This window comes from Haliaeetus albicilla, chromosome 27 (genome assembly GCF_947461875.1).
Source record: "Haliaeetus albicilla chromosome 27, bHalAlb1.1, whole genome shotgun sequence".
Classification (NCBI taxonomy): Eukaryota; Metazoa; Chordata; class Aves; order Accipitriformes; family Accipitridae; genus Haliaeetus; species Haliaeetus albicilla.
The window spans coordinates 2,434,678-2,460,888 of NC_091509.1; the positions used below are offsets into that span (position 1 = coordinate 2,434,678).

The window sequence follows — 26,211 nt, forward strand, 5'->3', positions numbered from 1 at the left end:
CCACTCTACAGCTGTTGGATTCCTCGAGGGCTTTATTCAAGCGTTACTCCCAGTCCTGGAACCTTTTTCTCCCTGGGATCTTCAGATGGTTTTAACGTGATTATGAGACCTCCTTCTGTGTCCTGAGCAATTTCCGCTCTATACCAACTATCTACAAAATGGCTCTATTATCAGCTTGAAGGTGATAGACATTTCAGGACACCACGGTCATTCCAATTTAGACATTATTCCATAAAGATTATGACCCCTTTAGATTTTATGATTTACCCTTCAGATGATTTATTTCCGTATTTTCCTTTCCAGTCTTAATTTCAACCAAAGAAAAGCCAAATTGCACATCTTTGATGGGCTCAGAGCTCTGATAGGCTGAGAGGTTAGGCAATCGCTGTCCTGAGGCTGTCTAAATGGGTTTCTAATTGTGTTAGATCTTGCTATGAGTTAGATAAATTCGATCTGACCAGGCAGGTTGGCACCGGGCTTTGGCGGCTTCTTTGAGCGTCATGCAAATTTCAGGAGGCTTCAGGGCACCTCTGTGGCGTCAGCCCACATTTTACCCAGATTTATTCATTAAATAGTGCCTTGGGATTTGATGTCCATTTTAGGATGGCTGTTCTGCTACCATTATTTCAGCAGGACTTGTAGCACCTCTCTTCTGACTGCAAGGTCAGCACTTGCTAATTGTCAGCAATGGAAGCCATGCAAACAGCCACTAAGAAGAGTGAGCAGTTGCTTTTCAGATAATACCTGGTTTGGGGAGGTGTGATTCACATGGATTCCTGTGCGTCTTTCCTCCAGTGGTGGATTCCTTCTGTAGCTTCATTTGTCAACACTGGAAGAGGTAAAGGGTTATTGGGAACAACCCTTACTTCAGATACTGGGATGGGGATGGAGACAAGGATTTGTGGGCAGAGCACAGCCATCAGACAAGACCTTATGAACATCAGATGGACCAGAGCTGTCAGCCCTGTTGCTAATGTGCCTTGTGCAACCACAGTAGCTGTGATGGAGATGATCCCAGCAAATCGTCAGTCTGGTAGATCAGAAAACTGGGCCTTTAAGTTTGCTAGTAGTCCTGTCCAGAATTGTCGGCGCTCGTTTGGAGACACCACTTTCAATGACAAAAATCTGGGAAGGCCTGAACAGTTTTTCTGAATGCCAGAGGGGCCTTACAGGTGTGTGTAGACCACACCTTTGCTTAGAGCTGGGTCCATCTATCACCCTCCCTTGTTTGTGGTGGCTGGAGCTCCAGGCAGGCAGTTGTCTGGCGTGGTTCAGTCCATTTTACGAAGTGGTAGCTAGCCCTTGTGCCTCTGAAAATCTGGACCTGGAGATGCTGTGGCAGGGCGGGGAGGAACCTCTGGGGCAGACAGGATCCCGAGACCACAAAAGGGACCAGAGGGGCACAGGAGGGAGAAACGCAGTCCTTGGGGAGCAGAGGGTTACCACAGGTGCCAGGAGGCTGACGCCAAGCCAGGGCAGCATTTGCCTTTGCTGCTTGTACGCAGACACTCTCCCTCATCATGCTGTTCTGCCTGGTGCCGCATAACGTTGTGAGCTTTTCACATCACGTGCAGGTATGGCAGCCCTGGGCGTGAGGGTGGGTGCAGGAGGAGTGGGGGATGCGCTTGGGGCGTTTCTTCTCCAAAAGTCAGTGCAGTGGCCAGACGGTGTGCTGCTGGGGTAGCACAGGAAAGAATGGGGAGAGCTTTCTGCTCTGACTCCGTCCTCACCCCAAAACACCAGAAGCACATGCTGTTGCTCAGATGAGCTGTAAAACAGTCGACCGCTTATGGCCAAGAGCTGAGCTTGTGTCCCCTTTCCTAGAGCTAGAGCGTTGCCCTGGATGGTTCTTGGCAATTCAGCTCCAGCTTTCCTCGAGGCTTGCCCTGGTTTCCACGGTCATAACATTCCCCTCAGCCTCCTGCTCTGCGGCCTGTGTTGCATTGCACTGGAGCTGTGCTGTTCTCCAGACATGATGCTAGCAAATAAAATAATTCCCACATGCAGCAAAACCTCCATACATGAAAAGGTGCATCTGTGTAGTTTGGGGAATGGTCCCTGGGCTTATCTTTTTCTTTTTTTTTCCCGGTAACCAGGGATGTTGCAGAGCTCCAGGTTGGTTTGTAAAAGAGAGGGGTTCATGAATTAATCTGAAGTTGAGGAACTCATGTGCTACAATGGCTCCCTTGTCACTTATTTTTATATTCTGGGCAGTGGGTCTGACATTGCCTTTCACTTTCAGCCCTGTGAGTTGCTGCATTGTGGCGGCTGTTGGGGAAGCAAGCTCCTTTGGCAGCTGGCTGAAAGGCCGTTGAGGCTTCTGGCATGTGGGGAGGTGCAGGAGCAATTGGAGGCTGCCAGATGAGCCCATTCGCCGCGGATCCTGCTTTCGGATCAGCAGCGAGGTAGTTAACAATTTTGATATTTCTACCACTCCAGCATTAATCGGTGCTCAGGGGGGAGCAGGGTGGCTCACCTCTGTGGGGGCTGTTGCACCACACCATTCCTGTCAGCAGGAAAAGGCTGCCCGGGGCAGATTTTAAGGTTTTCTTTGTGAACAGTGCAATTTCTGGTCCGTCAGATGGGACTGCATCTCCTGCCACTTGGTCCATGCCGTCTGCACAGAGGGTGATGCCGTGCACTTGCGGGGAGCCCGTGTGACACCCCGCAGCCCTGTTCCCTTGTTACGCTGCTCTCATTTTGGCTGAGTTTGTTTTCCCTGGGTTTGGCAAGAAGAATCGGCTTGGTGCGGGTCCCGATGAGAGCTGGAGATGTTTGTGATGGAGGGGAGAGGCAGGAGGGAGCAGAGTGGTGCTGAGGAGGGAGGGGGTCCCTGTTAGTCCCTCTCCGGCATCCGTGGGTGGGGACCCTCATGGTAGAGGGCATCAGGACAGAGGAGCCCCTTGGCAGGGACTGGCGTTGGGGGGTTTTGGTGTGTGCAGCCAGGACTGGGAAGGCTGGGGAAGGCTGTCGGGGAGAGCCCGAGAGAATGTCTCATCAAACCAAGTCCCGGCTACTGTCAGAGAAGCCCCAAAACTGGAACGGTGGGTGAGACCCTGGCTTCCCCATTGTGGAAAGGCTGTGGCAGAGCTGGAACAGGCGCAGAGAAGGGCAGCAAAGCTGGCCTGACCTGCCCGGCGTCTGCAGGAGGACAGGCTGCACGTACTCTCACGCTGCAGCTCACAGAGGACACAGTGGAGCAGGATGCAGAGCGGATCTGTGAAATTGGAAAGGGGTAGAGCGAGGAGCAATTACTCATGTTTTCTCATAACCCTGCAGGTAGGAGAAGTTCAAGGAAAAATTACCAGGCGGCAGATGTAAAACCAAAGGGAAGTGCTTTTCTGTGTAGCACATGGGCAGAGAGGTCATTGCTGCAGGATGCCACAGAGGCCAAAAGCAGGCATGGACTCAAAAAGGTGTGAGAGCACTTCACAGAGGATGGGGGTCATTAAACGTATGAGCTGCAAACAATTCCTTGCTCAGGAAAAAAACTGAGCTGCAGCACAACAGAAACCCGCAGGATTTACCAGGGGATGGATGTCTTCATCAGAGCATCCGCCGTTGCTGGAGGCAACTGCCGGTGCTCCCTGTGGAAAGTCAGGGACGGGGGCTCAGTTTGCTCCTCAGATGTACAGGCTGGCACAGGCAGGTCTCCCCATCAGGAATATAAGAGTGAGCACTGGGGAGCCCTTGAAAGGAGTTTTTTGAGAGCCACAGTTCCTCAGCTAAGAAAATAAACAGCTCTGCCCCAGATCCCATTCTAGTGCAGTGGCAAAGTGGAGACAGCAGTTAGAAATAGAAAAACAATAAATACTGGGGGAGATGGGGGGGGGGGGGAAAGGGAGGGAGTATATAGCAATTAGTAGAAATGAGTAGTTATGGAGTGTAGAAAATTGACAAGGAAAGCCAGAAACATTGGGGGAAAATCAATTTTGACAAGCTAAACACAAAAAGGAGTACTTTAAAAAATGTGCTAGAAAGAGGTGGAATCTAGTAACTGTCGTTTCCAAATGGAGATTGCAAAATTGTTAATTATGTAGAAAAATGCAGAAGTATTCAATAAATGCCAATGCATTGGTAACCAGCAAAGATATTAAAAATATGATCTCCTTGAAATAGTGATATTTGAAATAATCAAATAAAATAATTTGTGCCAAACAATCTTCAAAGGTCTGGAGTAGGAGCTCTCTGATCTGGGAGTGTTAATGGAGCTGGGGACGCCGGGATGGGCCAGGAGGAGTGGGAGGGCAGTGATGCCGTGAGCCAGCTGGAAATAGTGATGGGGATGCTGTGTGCACTGCACACTGTCCTCGCCAGCCCCAGGGAACAACTGGATTAATAGCTAAGGCAGGAAACTCAATGATGGAAATAGCACTGACGTCAGTCAATGCAGTTTGATGGGAAGGGATACTGGGCAGTGTCATTACATGACAGGTCCAGCTTTTAAACCTTTCCTTAGGCATCTGTTCCTGGCCACTGTGAGGAACAGGATCTGCTCTAGGCGTACCTGTGGGTCTGAAGCAGCAGAGCTTGTTTTATGTTGGTGTGAGATTACAGCATGCAGCTGATCAACTTGGAGTTTGATGAAGACGCCGAGTTGATAATGTGTTATGTTGTTATTATTGTTATTATTTTGAATTAACACTACTCATTATAAGTAAAGCATTGTTAGATAGATGAAGATCGGGTTTATCAGCTTAGTGAAGAAAAGCAGTCGTTGGTTGGGAGTCCTTGTGGAACAAGGTTCTCCTGGAGGAGCTCTTCGGCAGCAGTACTGTGCCCGCTGCCATTCAACGTTGTAATCAATGATCTGGAAGTAAATATAAAATCACCGCTGATAAAATTTGCAGCTGACACGGAGATTGGTGGAGTGGGAGATCATGATGAGGATAGAGCAGTCATGCAGAGCAATCCAGATTGCTTGGTAAACTGAGCCCATTTAAACAAAGTGCATTTTAACACAGCCAAATGCAAAGCTGTACATTGAGAAATAGGGAATGCTGGTTTATATCCTGGAAAGCACTGACTTTAAAATGGATTTAAGGGTCACACTGCATGAGTAGCTCAGTGTGAGCACTCACAGTGCTCCTGCCAAAGGGCTAATACAGTCCTCAGATGAAAAAACCTGAGAGGTAGGAGGAGAAGAAAGGCTCTGCAGAAAGCCCTGGTGAAATGGCACCAGCAGTCCTGCAGGGATCACCTCTGATGAGGAATGGGGAAAAACCGGGGCAAGTAAAGATGAGGGCCACAAAAACTGATTTTCTGGCTTGCAGGTTGAGACTTAAGGAACCTGGTTTGTTTAACTTCTCAAAAAGAAGATTGAGGCATGCTTTGATTGCACTGTACAAGCAACTTCTTGTGTAGAAAACACCATGTGCTGAAAGGCTCTTTAACCTAGCAGAGAAAGGTCAAACAAAACCCAATTTCTGTAAGTCAGTGCCAGACAAATGGATTCAGAGTCTTTCCATGACTCCAGAACAAGGCGCTTCGGGTGGAGAGCTTCAGCCAGACACAAGCTACTACTAGGACCGCGCAGAGTACGAGGAGGCACTGACCCCTGTCAGTGCCATGCTGCCGTGAAGCGTTGGAGGGGAGCAGGGTTGTATGTGGATTGCCTTTGCCCTGCAGTGAGGAGAAGAGCCCTTTCAAGGGCTGCCAGGCAGGATCTGACATTTAAAGGAGGTGTTTTTTAGGTAAAAGTAATGCTATTTGGAAGGAGACCCCTCGGGGGAGGGATAGTAGCTGTCACAGGCTGGGTTTCTGAGGCTGTTTGTTTGTATTATTGCAGGCACCCCAAGGAGCCCTAGTTGTTTGTCTGGGGTTTTATGAGCACAGACTGAAAGTAGAAGCTTTGAGCTAGGGATGAGCCATAGTGATGGAGGAAAGCAGTTTTAGACAGGCAGTCAGGGTGCAGGAGGAAGCTGTGGGACAGCATTGCCTGGCATGGTGGGCAGTGATGTCTGTGCAGTGAAGGCTTTTGCAGGCTTTACACAGCTGCACAGCTTACAAAGTGGGCTGGGAGATGACCTTGGCAGGGTCATCTGCACAGAGTTCTGCTGTGGACAGGACTGCCTTGACCTCAGCTCCTCCAGAGCTGTACACGAAGACCTCCCGAGAGGTGCTTGCCTATCCCTTCATGAGAAAGATTGCACCTTCTGCTTTGGCAATCTATCACACTTGGCTAAACCTACCATTGTATTTTTTTCCGTAGTGGCTAACTTCAATTTTCCTTGCTGCAGGTGAAAGTCATTCCTTCTTGCCTGTCCATGGTCAAAAGCAGCACCTTTCTCTTTGCAGAAGGCTCTTATGAGCTTGAAGAGTGCTGGCTTTGCCACCCTTAGCCTTCTCCTCCCCAAACCAGTTTCCTCAGTATTTTCATGGTTTGTTACGATTTCTAACAGCTACTTTTTTCTGTTCCTCTCTGCTTAACTGGTGCACGTGTTCTTGAAAGTGGTGCCCAGACTGGACACAGCTCTGCCTCTGAAGTCCTACTTGAGCCCAGCAGAGCAGACAGATCCCTATGTGACTGAAAGACAAAGCGCCTGTTTACGCATCCCAATATAGATGCATTTTTTGGTGAGAGATTGACACTGTTGATGGATAGTCAACCCATGATCTGTTGTAACCCCCAATCCTTCAGCCAGCCTGCTGCTTGTGCAGTGATTATTTTTCCCAAGTGTGCAAATGTGACAGATATATTCCACATCTGTCATCCAAGCAGTTAATGAAAATACAGGCTAGCGATGGACTCGGGACACAACCCGAAGAATTTCATTTGATACATCATCCCAGCTGAAAGACCTGTCTTCAGTAATTACTTTCTGAATACAACTTTCTAAATGCTTTGAATCCACCCTGCAGTGAATTGCACTATATTACCTAAGCAGAGAAGTACTATGCTGCACCTGCACTGTTTTCCTGCATTACTTATGAGAATATTGTCTAAAATAGTGTCAAAAAACTTCCTAAAGTCAAGATATAACATTTACTGCTCCTCCTCCATCCACAAGGCCTGATGTCTTTTCAAAGGAAGAAGTTCAATGGCTTGACATGTTTGTTTGTGACAAACCTACAGTGGCTGTTACTCATTTCCTTGTTATCTTGTAGGTACTTACAAAGAGTTCTTTTATCTGTTTCAGTATTTTTCCAGGAACTGAAATTAAGCTAACTGTTTTATAATTCTCCAGCTCTTCTTTTTTCTCATCTTTAAAGACAGGCGCTATTTTAGCTCACTTCCAGTCTTCTGGAAGCGCCCTGAGTCTCTACAAATTCTTTAAAAAAAATCTAAAAAAAAAAAAAAGGCAAAAAAAAAAAAGCCCCAGCAGCTCTGAAGTTACTTAAATCAGGTCTCTAAGCACCTGGGGTGAATTTAATCAGGTCCAACCAACCTAAAAGCAGCTAGCTCATCTAAATGTTCCCTGTGTGTTCCTTCCCTTGGTTAGTCTCAATTCCAACCCCTTCCTCATCGGTGCTAGCTATGTGGGATGCCTGATTGCCACTCAGTTGTAGTAAAGACATCAGCAAAAAAGGTATTCAACCTAAATGGCGTGTTGGTTCCTCTCGCTCCTGATCGCCTTCAGACCCCCATCAAATAGCTCATTTCTTGAGCTCCTGCCTACATTTATGGGTGATTTTGTGTCTTTTTCTCCCTCTTGGTGTTTGTGTTTCATTCTCTGCACTCATCATCCTGCTCTTGCCCCTACGAACTTGTGCTACCCTTTCCACTCCTCAGTAATCACGACAAAGAAGGATTTTATGGAAGGATTTGGAGGAGGATAATGATGTAGCTTAATGGCTGTTTGCAGGGAGCTCCTTCCAAGCATGAGGCAAAGCTGGAGAAAGAAAGTGTGAAGTAGGGTCTTTGAAATGTTTAACAAGCAGACAAAAGAAGCGATGGTGACCCTTGATGGAGAACCTCTTAGGATGAGCGATGGTGTCAGGCCAGAGGCTGGAAGGTGAGGGATGATGTCACCGCTGGGCAGTGATCCCATTAAAGAGGCTCTCGGGTGGGCTTGGCAGGTGGGTCTCTGAGAACAGGTCTCTGAGAGCACCAAGCCTGCATGCAGAGTCTGACTGCAAAGTGCAGACCCCAGATGAAGGGTGGGGGCCAATGATTCAGGATGCTGTGCTAATGGGGGACATTTCTGGAGCCTGCCTGTAATGTGAGAGGGCATCTGCCCAGGGTTGTCTCTGCGTGCAAGAGGAGGCTGGCGCATGAGCCATGGAGGGAGCTGCTGGGTCAGGAGAGTGCAGAGACCGTGCGAGGTGTGCTCCCTGCATGGGGTGGTGTCTGATGGGTGCTCTTGGCTGGGGTGGAGCCCGGCACCATGTCTGTCGGGCTGGCTGTGGGGGGCTGATGATGGACCTTGCTGGTGTTGGGAGCGCTGAGCAGGAGCGCACTGCCTTTGTTTAGGGATCAGGTTTGATGACCCCGCCTTTGCCTTCATCTGCTGGGTGCATGATGCAACAGCTTTTCTCTTCTCTCCCAGTTACCTCATCGCCGAGTGACGTTCTCTGCAGCCAGCCAGGCTCAGGACCTGCAGGATCCCTCCCAGCACAGCTACTACGACAGTGGGCTGGAGGAATCAGAGACCCCAAGCAGCAAGTCATCATCGGGGCCCCGCATCGGGCCACTAGCCCTGCCTGAAGATCACTACGAACGCACCACGCCTGATGGCAGCATCGGGGAGATGGAGCACCCTGAGAACGGTATGTGCTCGCGGCACGCGTGCCTGCCACCTCCCCAAGGACCCTGTGCCCGAGGCTCTTCATCCTCAATGCTGCACCTCCCCTGGTGTGGGTGAGATGGGGCAAGGAGCTCAGTTGGGACAGGCTTGTCACACTCAAGTCTGGTGGGGCTGGGAGGCTGGAGAAGAGGTGAGGCTCAAAGCAAGAGAGCAGAAAGGACATGGTGAGGAGGGGAGAGGTAGGTGAGGGAGAGGAGGTCTGCTGGGGGCTAGGAGATGTGGGAGTGGGAATAGTCGAGGAGGCAGGTGGGTTTGGCATGATGTAGACAGGGGGCCCAAAAGGATGGTCCGAGATGGCAGCACGGGGAGGGGGTTGTAGCCCAGCCAACGGTGAGCTTGCGTGCAGCAGTCAGGTGGTCCCATGGGTGCCTGCCCCTGTGTCAGGGCAGGGGTCTAGGGGTGGTTGGGGCGTGATGCAGCTCTCTGTGCTGTGATGGGTGTCTGAGCTATGGGAGTTTCCCGGGGAACAGAGGAGGAGAGCAGGTTTAGTGGCACAGAATGGGGTGAGGAGGTACTTGGAGTGGAGGATCAGAAAGCATGGTGGTGGCAAACCCGAGAGCGACATGTCCTGCCTTCATTGGGCCCTTCAGGTCACCTCCTGCTCAGGTCCACCTTTACCTGAGAATGCCACTGGAGGTGTCTGCACTCTCACCATGGGAGAGCTGGCTTTCCCCTGCCCTGGCGCAGCTTCAACCCCAGTTCTGCTTCTTGTGCTGCCTCTGTGCTGCCTGCCTGACTACCCTCAATGAGCCCACTCCCCAAGCTATCTTCTCTGGCCAGCTTAAGTTGCTTCCTTGGACTTGGCTCTGGCTGTGCACATAACATCTACTTTCCTGTACCTGCTGCCTTCTGTGCTCTTGTACTGAGGGGAGGTTGCAATGGAGCTGGCAAGTTCAAAGAAACCTCTGGGAGGGAAAAAGACGAGGTGCAGTGGGTTCTCCTGAAGTCTCCCCCTATTTCTGGGAGCATCCTTGACTTTGGGACAGGTCTGTATGTGGTGTGAAAATGGCTGAGAGTGTGTTCAGCTGGTCTAGGGAGCTGCAAACCTGCTGGGTCCCCCTGTTAAGGAACACATGGCGCCCAGGGTAATTTGTGGTCTTGAAGGTCTAGTGGAACATCTCTTCCTTCTTCCCAGGTTAGTTCCTGGAGTAATGCTGGAGTTCACTATGCTACAACCATTGAAGCAAGGCATGGTGGTGCCGGGTCTGGTGGGGTTCCCAAATCCATTTGTTGCTCTTGCAATATGAGGCACCCTCCTCTTTAGGAGTGTTGTGCAGATCACTTTCTTGCCAAAAGTATCAGCCAGTCAACTGGGAAGAGCAGTATGGAGAGGTTCCTGGAGTCCTGGTGCAGGACAACAGTACTGGACTTCCCAAGTGCCCTTGAGTATGAGCCTGTGCCTGCAAGAGAGGCTTGAAGGGCATGTGGGCAAGGAGATGCCACATGGCAGTGCTGAAGGATATAGTGGGGTTGTGGTGATGATGGGCCTGGAAGAGGAAAGTTTGAGACCCTGACCATGACAGGCAACCCAGAGATGATGAGGGAGAAGCAGGGCTAAACGTAGAAAGAGGAGACAGAGAGGAGGACCTGGAGTGTCTGCAACAGGAGATGGAGGGCAGAGAGAGCTGCCTCTAGTCCTTGGGATGTTCATTGTCTGCCCAATGGGGATGAGCAGACCTGAGAAAGGCTAGGGGACACTGCCCGAAGCAGTGGCTCTCACAGGGACAGAGCACCGGGGCATGGCTCCCTGCCCACAGCATCACAAAACCCAATCTGCCCTATAAATTAGTCAGCTTCCTCCCTTTGCATAAGAGACCCTGTGTATGTTCACAGCCCAGGAGGACAGAAATCTCCACACACCCATCCATGAACAAATCCGTGTGTGATGCAGACATGTACAGAGGCTCCCAGGGGATAACCATAACCCTGTTCTGCTTGCCATCCCTCAGCCTGTCCTGGCTTGGCTCCCTTCATGTGGCAGTGGTTGGGGAGTCAGGCTCCAGTGCCTCCAGGAGCCGTCCTGACCTGTATAAACCAGGTTCAGTGCAGAGGCCATGGCAGGCCAAGGCTCTGGGGAATCCACAGGCATTAACCCTAGTCAGTCCTGGTGCTCTGCAGATAATCTGGCAAAGACAGTTCAATGAACTTGAGGGGCTGGGGTCAGGGTCGTGATCCATTAAGCAGACTATTAGGGGACCCTGGCACCAGGCCAGGTGATCTGGAGATTAGGAAGTACTGGTCGTGTTAGATCAGTTCATCAGAGTTGCGTTTCCCACGGTCCGCCTGCCCAAGATGTGGTACATCAGACCTCTGTGGCACAAACAAGACCTCTCTGTCTTGTTTGTCCAGAGAAGGGTCATGTCTTGCTTCCTGCAAAGAGTCTCCAGTGATGTGGGACCATCATGACCTTTTTGGGGACTGTCTCACCATGCCCTTGTCTTGGCTTTTGCAGCTGCTCAAGCAGCACCAGCCCCTCAAAGAGATCAGATTTTGTTTTTTGTGAGGCTGGGAAGACTAAGCCATTCTTGACCTTACATTAAACTGAAGAGACGAGTTGGATCCTACTCACCCTATCTCGTGGCATGAGTGCAGGACTGACACGGCTGTGCATTTTCTAGGCTTTCATCTAGTTATAAATATCCAACATAACAGGGCTTCCATTGCTTTCTCCAGGAGATTATCCCTGCAGCCGAACCAATCTGATAAGCAAGTATGCAAGGCTATTTATAGCTTTTCAACTGGAAGACAGATCCATGCCTTTTCTTTGTAGATGGTTCTTCACTTGATTAACACACATATCAGTGTCCTCCTTTTTTGGACACTTTTTACTGTGCAGACTGCAGTAAAATGCTGTATTGCAGGGGCTGAGCCAGGTCCTTTTCAGGAGGAATTATGATGTTTTGGATGAAGACTTCTCCAGTATCTTGGCACTAATGTGCCAGCTCCTCAGTCATCCCAGGCATTTGTCATCCCTGGTATTTTACCTAGCTGCCCACTGTTTCCTCCCCAACATTTTGCCGTGCTGTTATCCACTTCTGTGGGGTACACTGAGCTGGGAACTGAGCTTAGTCTCCCACTTGGCCACCCGTTGCTTTTGCTAAAGACATCTGCTCCCCCTGTATCACAGATTTGCTTTAGTTGGAAGAAGCCTGGGAGTGATTCTGCTCTGCAGAGGATCTGTCCTGCCATAATGCATGTAGAGCTTGGATTATGAAAGTGCCAGTCTCTCTCCATTGACGATGGAGAGAATTTGGTAAGATTACAGGACCAAATACATGCAATTTAGGAAATGTTACATGAAGGCTGTTTCACTCTGTCCCTGTGTGGTACAAAGGTATCTGAGATGACGATATAGTGGATGAAGTATTTCTGAATTGCGTTCTTCAGCCCACAGAACAGGGGCAAATGTTTAGTCTGTTTTATCCCCATTATTTAAAGTGGGGACCCCATGCCTTTTTTAATGCATGCCATTACAACCGCACACTGAATATGTAATTAACAGTCATCTCATGAGCTTTTGCAATGCACTTAGTGCAGTAGTATCTGTACTTCACAGATGTTAATGAGTTTATCCTCACAGCTCCCCTTCTAGGGAAGAAATTCCACCATGGTTGGGGAATGAAATAGAAAATTATAATCTGCATTTCTGAGATGTCTGCTAGCTTTGGGTGTTGCCCTGGATGAGCTGGCAGCTCCTCGGTCTGCTCTTTTTGGAAGGCAAGAACCGCCATAGCATCCCAGTGCTCCTGAGCCACAAGGCAGGTCTCCAGCTGCTCTTGGATGGTGAAGCCAAGGCTGCATCGGCTGCCTCCGGGCAGTCGCTGACGTATGAGGCGCGAGCAGCATGGCTTTGGGACTTTGTGGCAGAGCTAGATGTAAAACCCTCTCACCTGGTTCATAGCCATAGGCTTTTCTGACAAGACCAGCCTTTTTCTCATGGTCTCTTACCTCCTCTGTACACCTCATCACAGCTTGAGCAAATGAATTGAGATGCCATTTCCAGGGTTTGACTGCTGGACTTGATAAAATCCTTTCAGTCCAGATTCTTCTTTGTTTCAAGAAAGACTGATAGATTGATGCATTGTAAAGCCAGAAGGAGCAGCTTGCCTAACCCCTGTGTGACACAGGCCATAAAATTTCACCCTGTGATTCTGCGTCTCACCATGGCTGACTGGGAGCACTCCTTTGGAAAGATTCCATTTTGATAGCAAATGGTGGCAAGTGTGTGAGACCCCTGGTGAGCCCTTCTGGTGGTAGATCCTCTCTGCCCCCAGTTTCACAAGCCTACACTTAAATTCTGCTTGAGCTGCTCTAGCTCCCATTTCTTTCCATTGAATCGATATTAGAAGATGCCTCATTTGATGCGTGCTTGTAGATCACATGCAAGCAAGTCAACGTTTAAAGTTCTCTTTGATACACTCAAAACCTGAGTCAGGTCCCTTACTGTGAGCAGAGCCAAGGCAAGACATTTTGGCAGCTGGGTCTCTCTTCCTTTCCTCCCACCCTTCCTTGCGCTCCTCCCAGCCATTGCCATCTGCTCATGATGTCGCCACAGACCTGAAGACCCATTCCTGGGCAGCAGCAGCAACATCTGGCACATCTTGGGTGTATGTGCTGCTTTTTGGCAACCCTTGCAAAGGCAGCCTGGGGAGATTTTTTTCTTCTGGCTCCCCTTTGCTACACTTCTGATTATAGTTCAATCTTCCATTCCTTCATATCATTTTTTGTCTACATGATCACCAATTTGCCAACAACCTTTTAGCGGTGGGGATGTGTCCACATGATAGCCCATAGCTCTCCAGCAGCACTCAGTGGCACCCATAGCAGCACCAGGCACAGAGATAATGTGACTGCTAGTGTTTGTCTTCATAGTCTCACGACAGGCATGTGTCCATCACATGCAAACAGAGCTGCTTCTGGCTAGCACTGGGCTGTGCGTGCACCCTGCAGTATCACAGCACCTTGAGAAGGCAGGTGGCTCAGAATAAGACTCCAAGCCAATGGTCCCTTCTCACTGCTCACAGTGATGAGTTGGATTTGCAGCACTGGGAAGCCACTATCACCTGTCTTCTGCTTAGCATCAGTCCGGTCATGCGCTTCTTCTTAAGGTTCTCACTGCTATTGTCATTCAGTTCCTTCCAACCAGCAGATGGGACAAAAAAAATTACTTTCTGTCTCCTTGTCTGGCAGAGTGAAGTCTCTAGATCTTAAAACCTATTCTTTTTTTGCATTATCTTTAAATGTCTCTTTTGTCTTGAAAGTGTTCCAGGCACATGTTCAGTCTGTGGATTTTTTTTTTCAAACGTACTCTGCAGCATTTTTGCTTTGCTGCAGAGTGCTGAGGAATGCTTTTGCCTGGGCTCCCATCTGGGATGTGGGATTTGAGCTAGCTCTGTTCCATTCCTGGTCAAATGCCTGTGAGCCCAGATAGGTTGACTGGTACACAGACCTCTTCTGTTACTGAAAGATCTCACACTTTGTAGGAGAAAACAGGGTATGGTATAGGATAGGATAAATGCTGCTGTCCATGGAATAAAGAAAGATGGTCTCTGGCTGGCACTGTGCACTGGTCTCCCCTTTGCTGACTGAGAACCAGCAGGTCACACATCTGACCAGCTGAGGACCATTGGCTTGGGTCTGGCTGACACTTGGACTCCTCTCTAGCTGAGACATTGTGGGTTTTTTTTAACTAATCTGCAGCCCTTTCCATTTTAACACTGACTATTGACATCAGGGCTGGAACTACTTATTGTAGATGTTTTGTCATTACTAGTAGTTTCCAAGTCCTGCTCTTGTTTAGGATATGCATACTCTCTGTGACCATCTTCTGCATCTTGTATACTTCTACAAATTATGTCTAGTTTCTCAGTGATCTTCAGCTCTACAAGCATCTGAATTTCTTCATAAGAAATTGTGAGCTTCTCTACTTTCTTCACTTAATGTTGGTTCATCCCCAAAGACAGCTTCTGATTTTCCTAATCACTACTGAAGAGAGATGTGGGAAAAGTTTTTATCATGATAGACAACATCCAACGGATTGCAAATGGTCATGGATTACACCATCTTGGTTTCAACATGCCATTTCTGTCTGAGCTGTAATTTCGAACTTGTTCTCACCCTGTTTCTTCTTTTCCGTGTTTTCCAGCACCTGTGTCTGGGTAAACTCTCTCTTACGAAAGAGCCGTTCCAGTCAGAGCAGTTGTGGCATGCCATGTCAACCAGGTCACCTTCCTTAATTGTACCGAGGATCCCAGGGTAAATAGGGTACAGCTGTTTTTTCTTCCCCAGACTGAGTAACAAGTACATTGCTACTAGCTACAGAGAATGCCTTTAATCCTCTCAAGACCTTCTAAGAAGGATGCTACTTGCTTCAGACGTTGTCCAAAATAGCTTTAATAATTTATTTGACATGTCTTTCTTGTCTCACAGGATTATGTGGTAGCTCACATGTAAGATTGTCCTAAAGTTCTCCAAAGATCCTTGGCAGATCCTGGACATCTCTAGAGCAGTTATTTGAAGGAAGCAAATTTCTCTGTTGGATTCTGATTACTATTTTTGTCCTTTCTGTCCCTGAACTGTGGTTGTGTTATGTGATTATGAAAAATCTAGGCAGGACAGTCGTTCTGAGTCAATGCCCAAGAGACAAAAAGCTTCATATTTCAGTAGGAAGGTGCCTTCTTTTGTAGAATATATAGGTCCCTATGGCTGTATGTGTGCCTCCTGCATTCGAGATTGGATTTTTTAAGTTTTCTGCTATTCCTTGTGATCCTGGGCTGGGCTGTGACATCTTCCATCCCCTCTTGCTGTCTGTGGCAAGACTATGGAAATTAGTGAATGTCATATCCCTTCTTTTATGTCCTTCACATTCTTCCTGCTCTGAACCTACTGGATGGAGAAAATCCCGTCATTTTTCTTAATCTTTATTGTTTCTTCCATTTGGAAGCCCTACCCAACACAATCCTCTCCCTGCGTTATCATGAGTGCATATCTCAGGGAGGTGACCCTCCTCTAAATTTGCTGATTTACTGGGCAATACTGCAGACACCACAAGCTTGGAGAATATGCTGAAAGTTAGCCCAAAACTCACCTTGCTTTTTGGAACCACTCTTCCCTGTTCACTAGGCTTCATCAGCTCCACAGCAAACTTTGAGACTTTTCTTATAGGATCCAATTGCAAACACATGGAAGCATATGATTTTTATGTAAGAAGAACTATAAATGAGCTTATACAGGGAAGACGACTTCTACTGTCCCAGGGAAAGGAGGATTTCCCAGTCTCCCAGACCAGGGAGACCAAGCAGTGTCATGTACCTCCTCCAGTCCAGGGCAGGAACACTTTTGACCACCATTTCATCTCAGCAGGCTGGGTTGTAGCTCTCACTTGGCCGGACATGCACTCCTGCAGCCTTAGTGACATTAAAACAGGGAACTCTTCACCTTCACAACCTGAGATACAGGTTACTGCCACTCAGTCTGCACAGGACTTCTTAGGTTTTTTGCATTTGCCTGGCAATGGTTGCAAATGCCCATGAAAATGGTCATGCACAGCTATTCTTATCTGGACCAAATCTAAGTCTCTTTTCCAAAAAGTAGTTTATGTCATCCTCAAACTATTCATGGGTTCAACTCAAGTTTGCTAAAGCTTTCAGAATTAGACCCACAACAGGAACAAGAGTGTAGGTACCTTCTTCATTTGTACTATGTTGCTCTCCAGAGAGGACATTTCCTCAGAATGAGGGGTTGGCTGAAGCTCCTTCAGACTCTTCTTTTGTATTTTCTGTAACATTTTAAAATATGCATTAGAACAGGGCTTGAGATCCGGTGTCCTGCCTTTGGACAGGTGCTCTGGAGCAATTGCAGATGGTCCATGTGACATCCATGGGGGAGAGCCAGCAGATGGGTTATGAGCATTTCTGTTGATGAACCTGTTAACCACAGCCAGCACTCCGTGTGTTTTGTTAGCAAGAGTGCCAAAATAGGCAGTTCCCCTCCTCTCTGTCTTGGTTTGCTCATCCCTGTCCCTGTGCCATGTGCTCTGTTGTGCCAACACAGCTGTTTGTCTGGCTGCATGGCGAACTGGACTGGGGAGCTGATCAGGCTGAAGTTTTGCTGGATCACTTTTTTTTTGCCATATTGCTCTTCAGTCAGAGCAATTTTCCTAACCTGACTACTCTGTGGCTCCACAAAGAGCTGAAGTTGCAGAAAGCAGGGATTTTGCAGAAGGGCAGTGAGCAGCCAGATGAGGTCGGCATTCAGGTTTAGAATACGTCTAAACCAGAAAAAGCAACCAAGTGTAAAAGCAGTAGACAACTAGGATCCCTCAGCAGTCCCAGACTGTTTGTTGTTTTCAAAGACCTGATTCCTTAGAAAGCACCTTTTGAAGTAATTTGACATGCCATTTCCAGCTCCTGTGTGATCTAACTCAGTTATTTCCCCTTTATCTGCCTCCAAATGCTCCTGAATGTCTCTATAAACCTTCCTGCTTGGCAGTACCTCTTCCCATGTAAAGGGACCTGCATTAGTGTGGGATTTAAACTTAATGCTGGAGAAGCTTATGAAGTCTCCCATTTGAGCTTCTTGAGGACTTCACACTGCATTTTCTTTCTCATAAAAATAGCATGTGCCTGAGTTTGAAGGATCGGTCAGGTGTAGATCCCTCAGGTGGAAAATCCCTCTCGTAGGCATGAGAGAGAGGATAAGGGATTCATTCCTGTCCCCGGTGAAATCAATGTGAGCTTTGCTACTGAGACAGGTCAAATGTCAGTCTCAGTTGTTCGCTCTTCCCCAGGATTTTATCCTTTGTGCTCTCACTATTAATGAATCTCTCTTCCTGTCTCCTTCCCACAAGCTCTCATCCATCCTGATTTGAAGTCACCTCCATTAAGTGGTTGTAACGCTAGCTCTTTGCTTTACTTGCAGAGAGGACACTCCATAAATCTAACATTAGTCATGGCATCTGGTGAGAGATACCAAGGATAGGCTGCTTTGACTCAGAGGTTATCTAACCGTATCAACCCCTGCGTTTGCCTTTCCTTTCAGGGAGCTGAGGTTCCCCTGCAGGATCCAAGGCTCATTTCATGTGAGCTGATGCAACCATGCAGTCTGCTCAGGGCTAGTGCCGACACAACAGCAGTGTAGAGAAGCCACGTGGTGGTCAGCTCCTTCTTCCCTGGGCAGTGTGGTTGGACCTGGGCTCCCTTTCCAACACCTCAGCCCTCTATCTGGTCTGAGCCAGACAAGAAGCTTTCAACAAGCAGAAATGGGGGAAGCTTATGTGCTTCATGTCTGGCAGGCTCCGTTTTCCCAGGCAGGCACATCTAGACAGGTCTCAGAGGCATGTAGTGACAAGTTGTCCGTGTTTGTTGTTACTGGAGACCACAGTGGGATGGAGAAGGGGCTGTGCCTTTGCACCGGGTACAAGGCTTCCCAGATAATCTCTGCAATGGGCTTCAGCCTCACTCCTCATGGGAGAGGGGAGCTGCACCTCACTGATGGAAGAACTGGAATGCCCAGGGCCTGATGGATACAGAGTCCTACATGGGTGCTCCTTCCACTGCCGTATCACTAAAAACAAAGAGACAGATCTTGTTCTTGGGCTTTGAGGCCAACTGCTCCAGCACAGCTCGTGTCTATTAGGCTAAACTCTTTCAGTCAGTGTTGCTTCATCCATCCTATCTGTTGGGAAGGGTTCCTCCACAGTGCTCCTCCCCAAACTGTGCCAGGGCTCTTTTCCGGTCGAGAGCTGCTCTGAACCAGGCGAAAGCAGGCTAACCTCAAAATGAGCCAAACGATGAGGACAGTGCTCGTGGCGGGTATTGGAGATGCTTAGATTTACACTCAGGACCCTTACTCCAGTGTAAGACTGGCATTACCAGGTTTAACTTATTTCACTTTTAAAATAATTTCGCATAAACCAGCAAAAATGCTCTGAGTCAGGAATAAATCAGCTCAGATGGCCCATGTGTGAGAGGACGTGTGCCTCTGTTTTAGTCTATCTGTGCATATATACTTACTCAGATATAAAAGGTAAAACATTCTTACATGCATGGCCATAAACCCTCTGTACAGAAAACACTGGGAGTGGCTGGGGAAGGGATCCAGCAGAGAAGAGCAGGATGCTGGAGTACATGGGCACAAGTTCATAAAACCAGCAGTTCTCAATCAGTTATGTGTCTGTTTCTGTTTTAAAACAACCTTGCTTGGAAGTGAAATAACAAGGAGGCAGCGAGAGAAAGGAGGACAGGCTTAGGATATGATCTTTGTTCAGGGATATGTCAGAACAGCATGTTGTGTTGTTTTATAGCTGCTGAGCAAAGAGAAGATGGAGTAGGGAATGTAAAATGACAGAGAGTGAGTAGATGTGATATTTGCCTGATGTATTTTGCTGGTAATTAGTATAATGCCAATTAGACATAAGTAATCTTTTTTTTTCTTCTTCAGCTGTATAAGTTATTGCTTGAAAATATGCCAACTAAAATCATGATATTAAACTTTGAGGGATATGGAGATCTCTGTTCCTTGAGGATCTCTAGATGAAATTACCCAGACAACAGGGATCTTGACAAAAGCAAGACTTATTATATCTAGAAAGAAAATGAATAAAAGCAAAAGAAATTGTGTATTCCGTGTCTAGCGTCTTGCTGCTTATTAGCCACACAGGAAGGGGCACCCACAGAGATGCAGATAAATCAGTGAGAGAAGGCAAATATCTTGCCTTTCCTGAAAACAATGCTGCTTCGATGTTATTGTTCATGCTATCAGTTTCCCTCAGCAGACAGAACCCTTCCCATGTTCAGGCAGTTCCCCGCTGCAGGTAAACCCTGCTGCCCACATGCATTTTATTTTTCATTCTCCAAGCGCTGTTGTCTCTGTTTGCTAACCCACATCATAAGACACAGGACTCGCCTTATTGTTTTGCCTTTTGGTCCCTTGGGACATAAACCTCCTTAATGATGATTAATGGCTTCTTTCAAAGGGTCAATTGCTGATACTAGACCTCTCAAATCACAGGTCCTTTTGAGCTCTTTACCTGTCCTGTTCTGGGCTGGTCTTTCAAACAGGTACACCCCTGCTTTGCTTGATGCTACACACATACTTTCTGTTGCTATGGACTACGCATAAGGAGCAGACCTGCTATTACTGTCTTTTGCCTTTTGAAAAATAATCTGTAAAAATTGTGCCCTTGGACTGATTCTGGAAGTTTTCATACATCTTTGTTGGACCATGAAATCAAAATCTTCTCGTGATCATCCTGCTGTTCCCTTGTGCTGTGCTTTGGGGGTAACAGAGCTGGCAAATCCCCTTTGCCAATCTGCCTCTAATGCAAGGCAATGATGTATGCCCGTTGTCCTACCAGGATGTTAGGCAGCAGGTTTAATCCTTACTCGTTCTTTAAAGTGTGTTTTATTCATTCTGCGCCTTTAGAACCGCCTCTGGCAGGTCTCCCTCGAGTGGTGCAAACTTTATTGCATCTAACCTCCAGCAGTCTGTAAACTGCAGCACCCAGGGGTAGCTGGAGGTTGATATTCCCTATCGGAAGCGATTATCCTTATTTTTCCCACTCTCCCACAAGAGCGCCTCTCTGCCATCCTAATAACAAACATAGGGCAGAGCAGTATTCATCAGGATCTGTTTTTTTTTCCTGGGTCTTCCCAAACAAACCATAACCAGTGTGCCCCGTTCCTAAACCTCCCCATTTTCATCAGCACACTGATATCCTCCTGTTTGCTCAGAGCTGCACATTTAGCAAGCTGCATCAGCGTTGATGCCTCCTATTTTTACATGAGGAGGTGACTTCTGTCTGGCCATGGCCATCAGCACTGCAAATCCTTTCAATGCCTTGGTGGGGAATCATGCCAGCAAGATGGCAAGTGGTTCAATTCAGAAATGTTAACCACCTGGATTGATTTCTTGGCATATATTTTGGCTGCACCAGAGGAGGAATTGACCAGTGCATATGCTGCTTCTGCCATGTGCCAGCCACAAAATCTCTCCCCATTTAGCTTCCACTGCAGATTTTCAACCTCTGAGTCTGTGGGTGTTTGAGGCATCAATAACATGCATTTTCAGCTGGGTTTATGGCATGTCTTTTCACTGCAGAGAAATGGGCTGGGTAGTTCAGAGGTTCAGGCTCTCCTGCGTGGGCTGCTCTTGATCTTCGAGCAATCAGCAGCCAGACACCCTCATTTGGTGTCGGATCATTCCTCCAAATTTTCATGACCATACCGCTGGCCCAATGCTCACAAAGCTGCTGTGTGTTGGATTTCATGTGCATTTGGTTTTCTGTGGCCGGGTGTGGTATCTGGGTCTATGTGCGCATCCTCCATCAGCAGACAGACGTTTCCTGCTCAAGGCAGCCGAAGAGCATCAGCCCTGGATTTAGTGCCTGTCCCCTGGTCCTTCAAATATCTGCTGCAAATTCTGGCAAGGATTTGCCAGGATCTGCTGGCAAATTCTGGCCTCTTCCTCCTCAGTGTCTGCATTATGGTTCAGGCAACCAGCACATTTCTACAGTCAGAACAGACTGTAAGAAAGCTGAAATGAGAAGTGAAGGTGCTCACTTTACTCTTAAGCAGCCCAGGAAAGATCTGTGGAAAGCAAGCAAAGTATATGTATGCAAATCCATACTGTCATTTCCTCTCCCAGTTTCCTTGGGGCTTGACTTGACTCTTTACCAAGGGCTCTTCCTTCTCCCCTGCTCTGCTTCTCTCCGGGTGGTCTTGGTTTTCTTTGTTTCCAGACCCCCTTGTTGAGGCAAGCTGTTTTCATAAAGTCGTGATTTCTTTTGTCAGCTAAACACCTATATGACTTCAAAGGCCTTGAACAGTGCTTTGCGCTGTGGCTACTGGCCCCCCTGCAAGAATAATTTTCCCCGATTCATTGTCCTGCTAGTGAAAGATTATTAAATTGTTGATGGAGCTTAACAATGGTTTTGTTCAAAGGCAGACACACGTATGCCAGTTCTTTTCTCCTTGACACAAGAGCTTTAATACAATCGTACAATGAAAGGCAGCCACCAAGGAGCAAACAGTGTGCTCATAAAACCAGACCAGTATTCCTAAGTCCCTGTGCACATGAACTGGCGCACCTTGCAATGCACTCCTAGGCTGTGCATGTGGCTACCTGCTCACTCCCATCCAACACAAGCCTGTAGGTGAGCTGAGAAAACTGGTCTTGCTGAAAATTAATTTTAAAAAAATTAAAATATTGTGCATTAATTCTTGCTCATATGATTAGGACACTAGGAGGATTGAGGAACTAGCAGATGAGCAATGGTGGGAGAGGACCACCCTTTCCAGGAGCAGTTGAAGGACTGTACAGTGTTGGCATAAGGCTGAAACAATTGCTCTATTCCTCCTGCTCGGAGCATGCCAAGCACACCCATACATCTCCCAAGCAGGCTGCGCCTTCAGAGCAGCTTTTGGAACCTGCAATGAGGATCATTATATAGACTGCGCAGCCTCAGGCTGCTTGACATTTTGTATTATACAGACTTATTTTCGATTGCTTATCACTTCTATCACTTCAGCAGATTTCCAACACTAAAGCTTAAATTTTCCATGCTGGGTTTCCCTCAGGTTGATTTCTTTTCCTTTTTTTCTTAAGTTTTAGCAGAGGTGTTCCAGCTGTTTTCTGAGAACAAGACATGCTGTCTCAGCCCTGCTAACAAACTGGTTATAAGAATTTCTTTTCAAGACCCATTAGCTTAACCAAGCTTTGGAATAGAGGTGTGGAATTTGGCACGGAAGCTGTCAGCATCAGTTGGGGGTTGTTTGCCCCAAAATGGCTGAGTCTCTCTTTGAATGTATGCCAGCACGCATCCTTGTGTAGCTAGGTCCACACGCTGTTGTGTGGCCTTCAAACAGCAGCATTTCTCAGGACTTATGCATCCTTGCCCTCCCTCAGAGACCTGGTGGAGGATCTTGCTGCAGTTGCTGTTGCTTGATGGGCATCCCTCCTGGTGCTTGATGGCATCCCTCCTGGACATGCCCCCTCCCCAGTACTCTGGGGGTCCCCAGTTTTCTTTGGGGTGCTGGGTACTGCATGGCATGGGTCATTCCTTGCCTGTGGGAGGATTGAGTGTGGCTTGCTCTGCTGCTGGGGCTTGTAGCATGCATGGGCTCTGGTGTCAGGGTGCATCTGAGCGTGCCTTGCTGGGAGAGCTGCTTTGGGGCAGGGTGGGGGGTCCAGGGTCTTGCTCCTGCTGGGGGATGGAGCTAGCCTGTAGTGCCTCCCAGCCTGCCTGTGGAGGAGTCAGCTTTCCTGGCTCGCTCCCAGGCTGACATTGCCGAGTTCCATCCAGAGCTGAGAGGACCCTGCGTGCCCCCACGCACAGCACCGCAGCTGGCAGACTGGCACTGGGACTGGGGCTTGGTCCCTCGCTGCCCTCCTGGTCCCCAGGCCGCCAGCACAAAGGGACTCTTTCTTTATCTTCTTCCCCCTTTTATTGTCCTTCCTGGGGCATGTTCCCTGCCCTTCTGCTCCTTCCCTAGCAAACTGGCAAAGGCTGCCTCAAGCTCCAGTGCCCTCCCTGATTAGCTGCTGCCAGGAAGGGAAGCACAACTGCAGCTTTAATTAAATGATAAGGGCAGAGCCCCGGAAGTGGGGAGATAAGTGCAGCGGTGTCTACCACCACACTTGCCCAGGCTCTTTCTAATTAGCTTTGAGAAGCTCTAGAGAGGAAGATTAACCCTTGGAGGGAGGCTGGCTGGAGCGGTGGGCTGCAGCAGAGGGAGGGTGCTGAGGCTGGCCCCAGGGATGGGAGGCTGCAATTTGCCTGGAAGCGTATATGGGGTGAGGGCTGGAGGGGACCCCTCCGTCCACTGCCCCCCCCCCAGACCCCTGCCTGAGCAGAGGGGCTGGATCAGAGGGGATTAGACCCCTGCCTTTCACAGGCTCAGGCACAAGGTAAAGCTCAAGGATTAGCCACTCAGGTTCCTTCTGTAAGAAGCATTTGCTGCTTTAACACATCCTATGACTGGCAGCTGTGGGGTGGCCTGGGGCATGTGGGTTGCTGCGCTTGCCCTTGCTGCTGCCCTGAGGCTTTCAGCACAAGCAGACAAGTGTCCCCAGCCTCTGGAGCAGTGGCAGGAGCGCAGGGCACAATCCTCCTGCAGGAGCCATGGGACAGGTCACCAGTCCCCTCCAGAAGCCATGATGTGTCTCAGTGATGCTCTGAGTGAGGAGGAGGGAGATGAGGTAAGAGGACCACTGTATGTCAGCAACCCATAATAATATGGACCAGGAACTCCCCAGGACCTGGTGCTACAAGGGCTGCAACCTCAGCTCTCCTGCTGTTCACCCAGATGCAGCAGACCCCGGCTGGAGACCATGTTGCATCGGAGAGCTGGGCAACGGCACCTTGGCTGTAGGCACCCTGTAGCTAGGTTGGTGGGTAGCCAGAGCTCTCCCTGGCATGGGTGGCACTGCTCCTGGCCCTGGTGGCTTGGCCCCTTCTGGTCACCCTGCTCCCATCAGCAGGCAGCACACTGGTACCAGGGCATGCCAGGAGGCTCTGGGCCGCGCATCCGTGTGTCCGTGGGGAGCCCCTGGCTGGACAGAGGGACAGGTCAGCCCCACAGACCAGGCTGGGACCCCCACCGGGAGGGTCTGGGGGGAATCCTATGCATGGGAGGCATCGGCAAAGGCAAGGTGGGAATGTGGAAGGAGCAATTTTGTAGGTATTTGGGTAGCAGGAATGCGCATATGAGGCATGCATGAGCTGTCAGCCCCTGGGGATAGCAGGTGGTGTTCCTCTGCTTATTTGCATAACCATCATTAGCCCTTGCAAGAGAGGACTCAAAAGCCAGAAGAGCCCTGTGCTCTGACCTTCCCCTCCTCCTTGGGCAGAGGGGGAAGAAGGGCGGCTGCTTTGCTGCCCACAACTTCTTGTCAAGACCTTTGTGCACTTCTGAAGGTACTACAGGAGTTGTTACTCACCCAGGCTGGTTATTGCAGGAGCATATAATGAGACCAGGAAGATGGTTTGGTTATTGCATGGTTTGGTTTGGTTTGGTTAGTGCGTGACTCCTCAGCCTTTCTGGTGGTTATTTGTTGAATGTCTGTAGGTGTCATGAGAAGTTCTTGGTTGGCCAGAGGACAGTGTTTGGATATTGTAGTAACCAGGATTTCATTTTGGAGCTAGACTTGTTACTGTGTTTTATACAACATGGGTGAAGTGGATTGCCCAGTAATGCTCATTACCTGACTTTGTTTTCAGTTGCTTGAAGTTTTGGCAAACTTTAACTGCAAGGATATAATTTTTCATAATGGACATAGGCCACTTACCAAATATTTTTAAAAGTGGCAGTGAAATCTGTCCAGATATTTCACTTCCAAAAGGAAGTAGGAAAGGAAATTGTAGTTTTTTCTTAATAGTAAAGCAATCCCCCTATCCTCCAGTCCCATGCTTTAGAGAAGTAATTTTCTGTGATCTCTTGACCCTTTTATTGTACCTTCCTCAATTTCAGCAGCCTGTGGGGTCGAGTCTCACTGGCAAAGCCTTTTCATCCTGAAAAGCCTGCTATATCTCCCAGGTGGTTCTGTCCTCTCCCCCAGAGGCACAAAGGGACCCCAGGGAAAATATTTTCCACCAGAGTGTAATTCTGGTCTGCACCATGAAGCAGATTTTCATGAAGCGAATTAAGACTGCATGGACAATCCTAATTTTGGCATTTCCTAACCTTTGAACCCTGTAATCCTATTAAGGTAGTTCTTAACATAATTATTCAGTAATTTAATGTAATAATTCTGCTTTTTATAGTCCAGCGAAAGTTGAAGCCCCACTGTGCCAGGGTAGGAGATCATGTAAGAGGCACCACAAGCACAAAATCTGTTACAGGGGCATTGAATTTGTTTTGCTGGGTATCACGGGGATTGCAGTGAAGCTGGGGGGCAGATGGTGCTTTTGGGAATCCTGCAGGTGCCATAGTCTGTCGCTCAGCCCTGCGAGCCCTGCCTGGTCCTTGCAGGAACACGGCCAGTGTCCAGAGCCATCCATCTGGGTGCTCCTGCCACTGGCGCAGGGTACGGATCACCTCCCGTTGCTGTGGCGATGTGGCCGTGGGATGCCTGCACTTCCCAGCCAGCCTGCCACTGTCGCACAGCTAGCTGCCTGCAGTTTACAGGCATAACGGCAGTGGGGAGGTGGTCCCTCAAGCTCCAGTTACGGCAAGCAAGGGAAGAGCATGTCCTCTGGGAGCCTGGGCTCAGGCCCTCGCTGCCGACAAAGTGGTTTAGCGCTACCTGTGCTGGTGAGGCTGAGGCTGGTGGGTGCATCTGTCCACATTAATTACGTGCTGGTTCTGCTGTGATACCCTTGGCAGGATCTGGGAAGTCATTTGCTTCGGTGCTGCAGTTAGTGTGTGCTGTTGTAATATACTCCAGAGGCCATGGTTTGATCCGTGCATGCATCTGGGGGCTGACAGGCCATTAACTTTGGAGCAAGCTGTCTGTACTGGTGTTT

At 48.7% G+C, this 26,211-nt stretch overlaps 1 protein-coding gene across 2 annotated transcripts in view; it reads left to right on the forward strand.

Annotated features, from left to right (window-relative positions):
* Positions 1–26,211, forward strand: part of PCDH1 (protocadherin 1) — a 56,441-nt gene that overhangs the window by 18,982 nt on the left and 11,248 nt on the right. For both annotated transcript variants that reach the window (XM_069772883.1, XM_069772884.1), the window contains exon 4: positions 8,490–8,709. In XM_069772883.1, the coding sequence (XP_069628984.1) occupies positions 8,490–8,709 (220 nt within the window). The remainder of the gene's footprint in view (positions 1–8,489; positions 8,710–26,211) is intronic.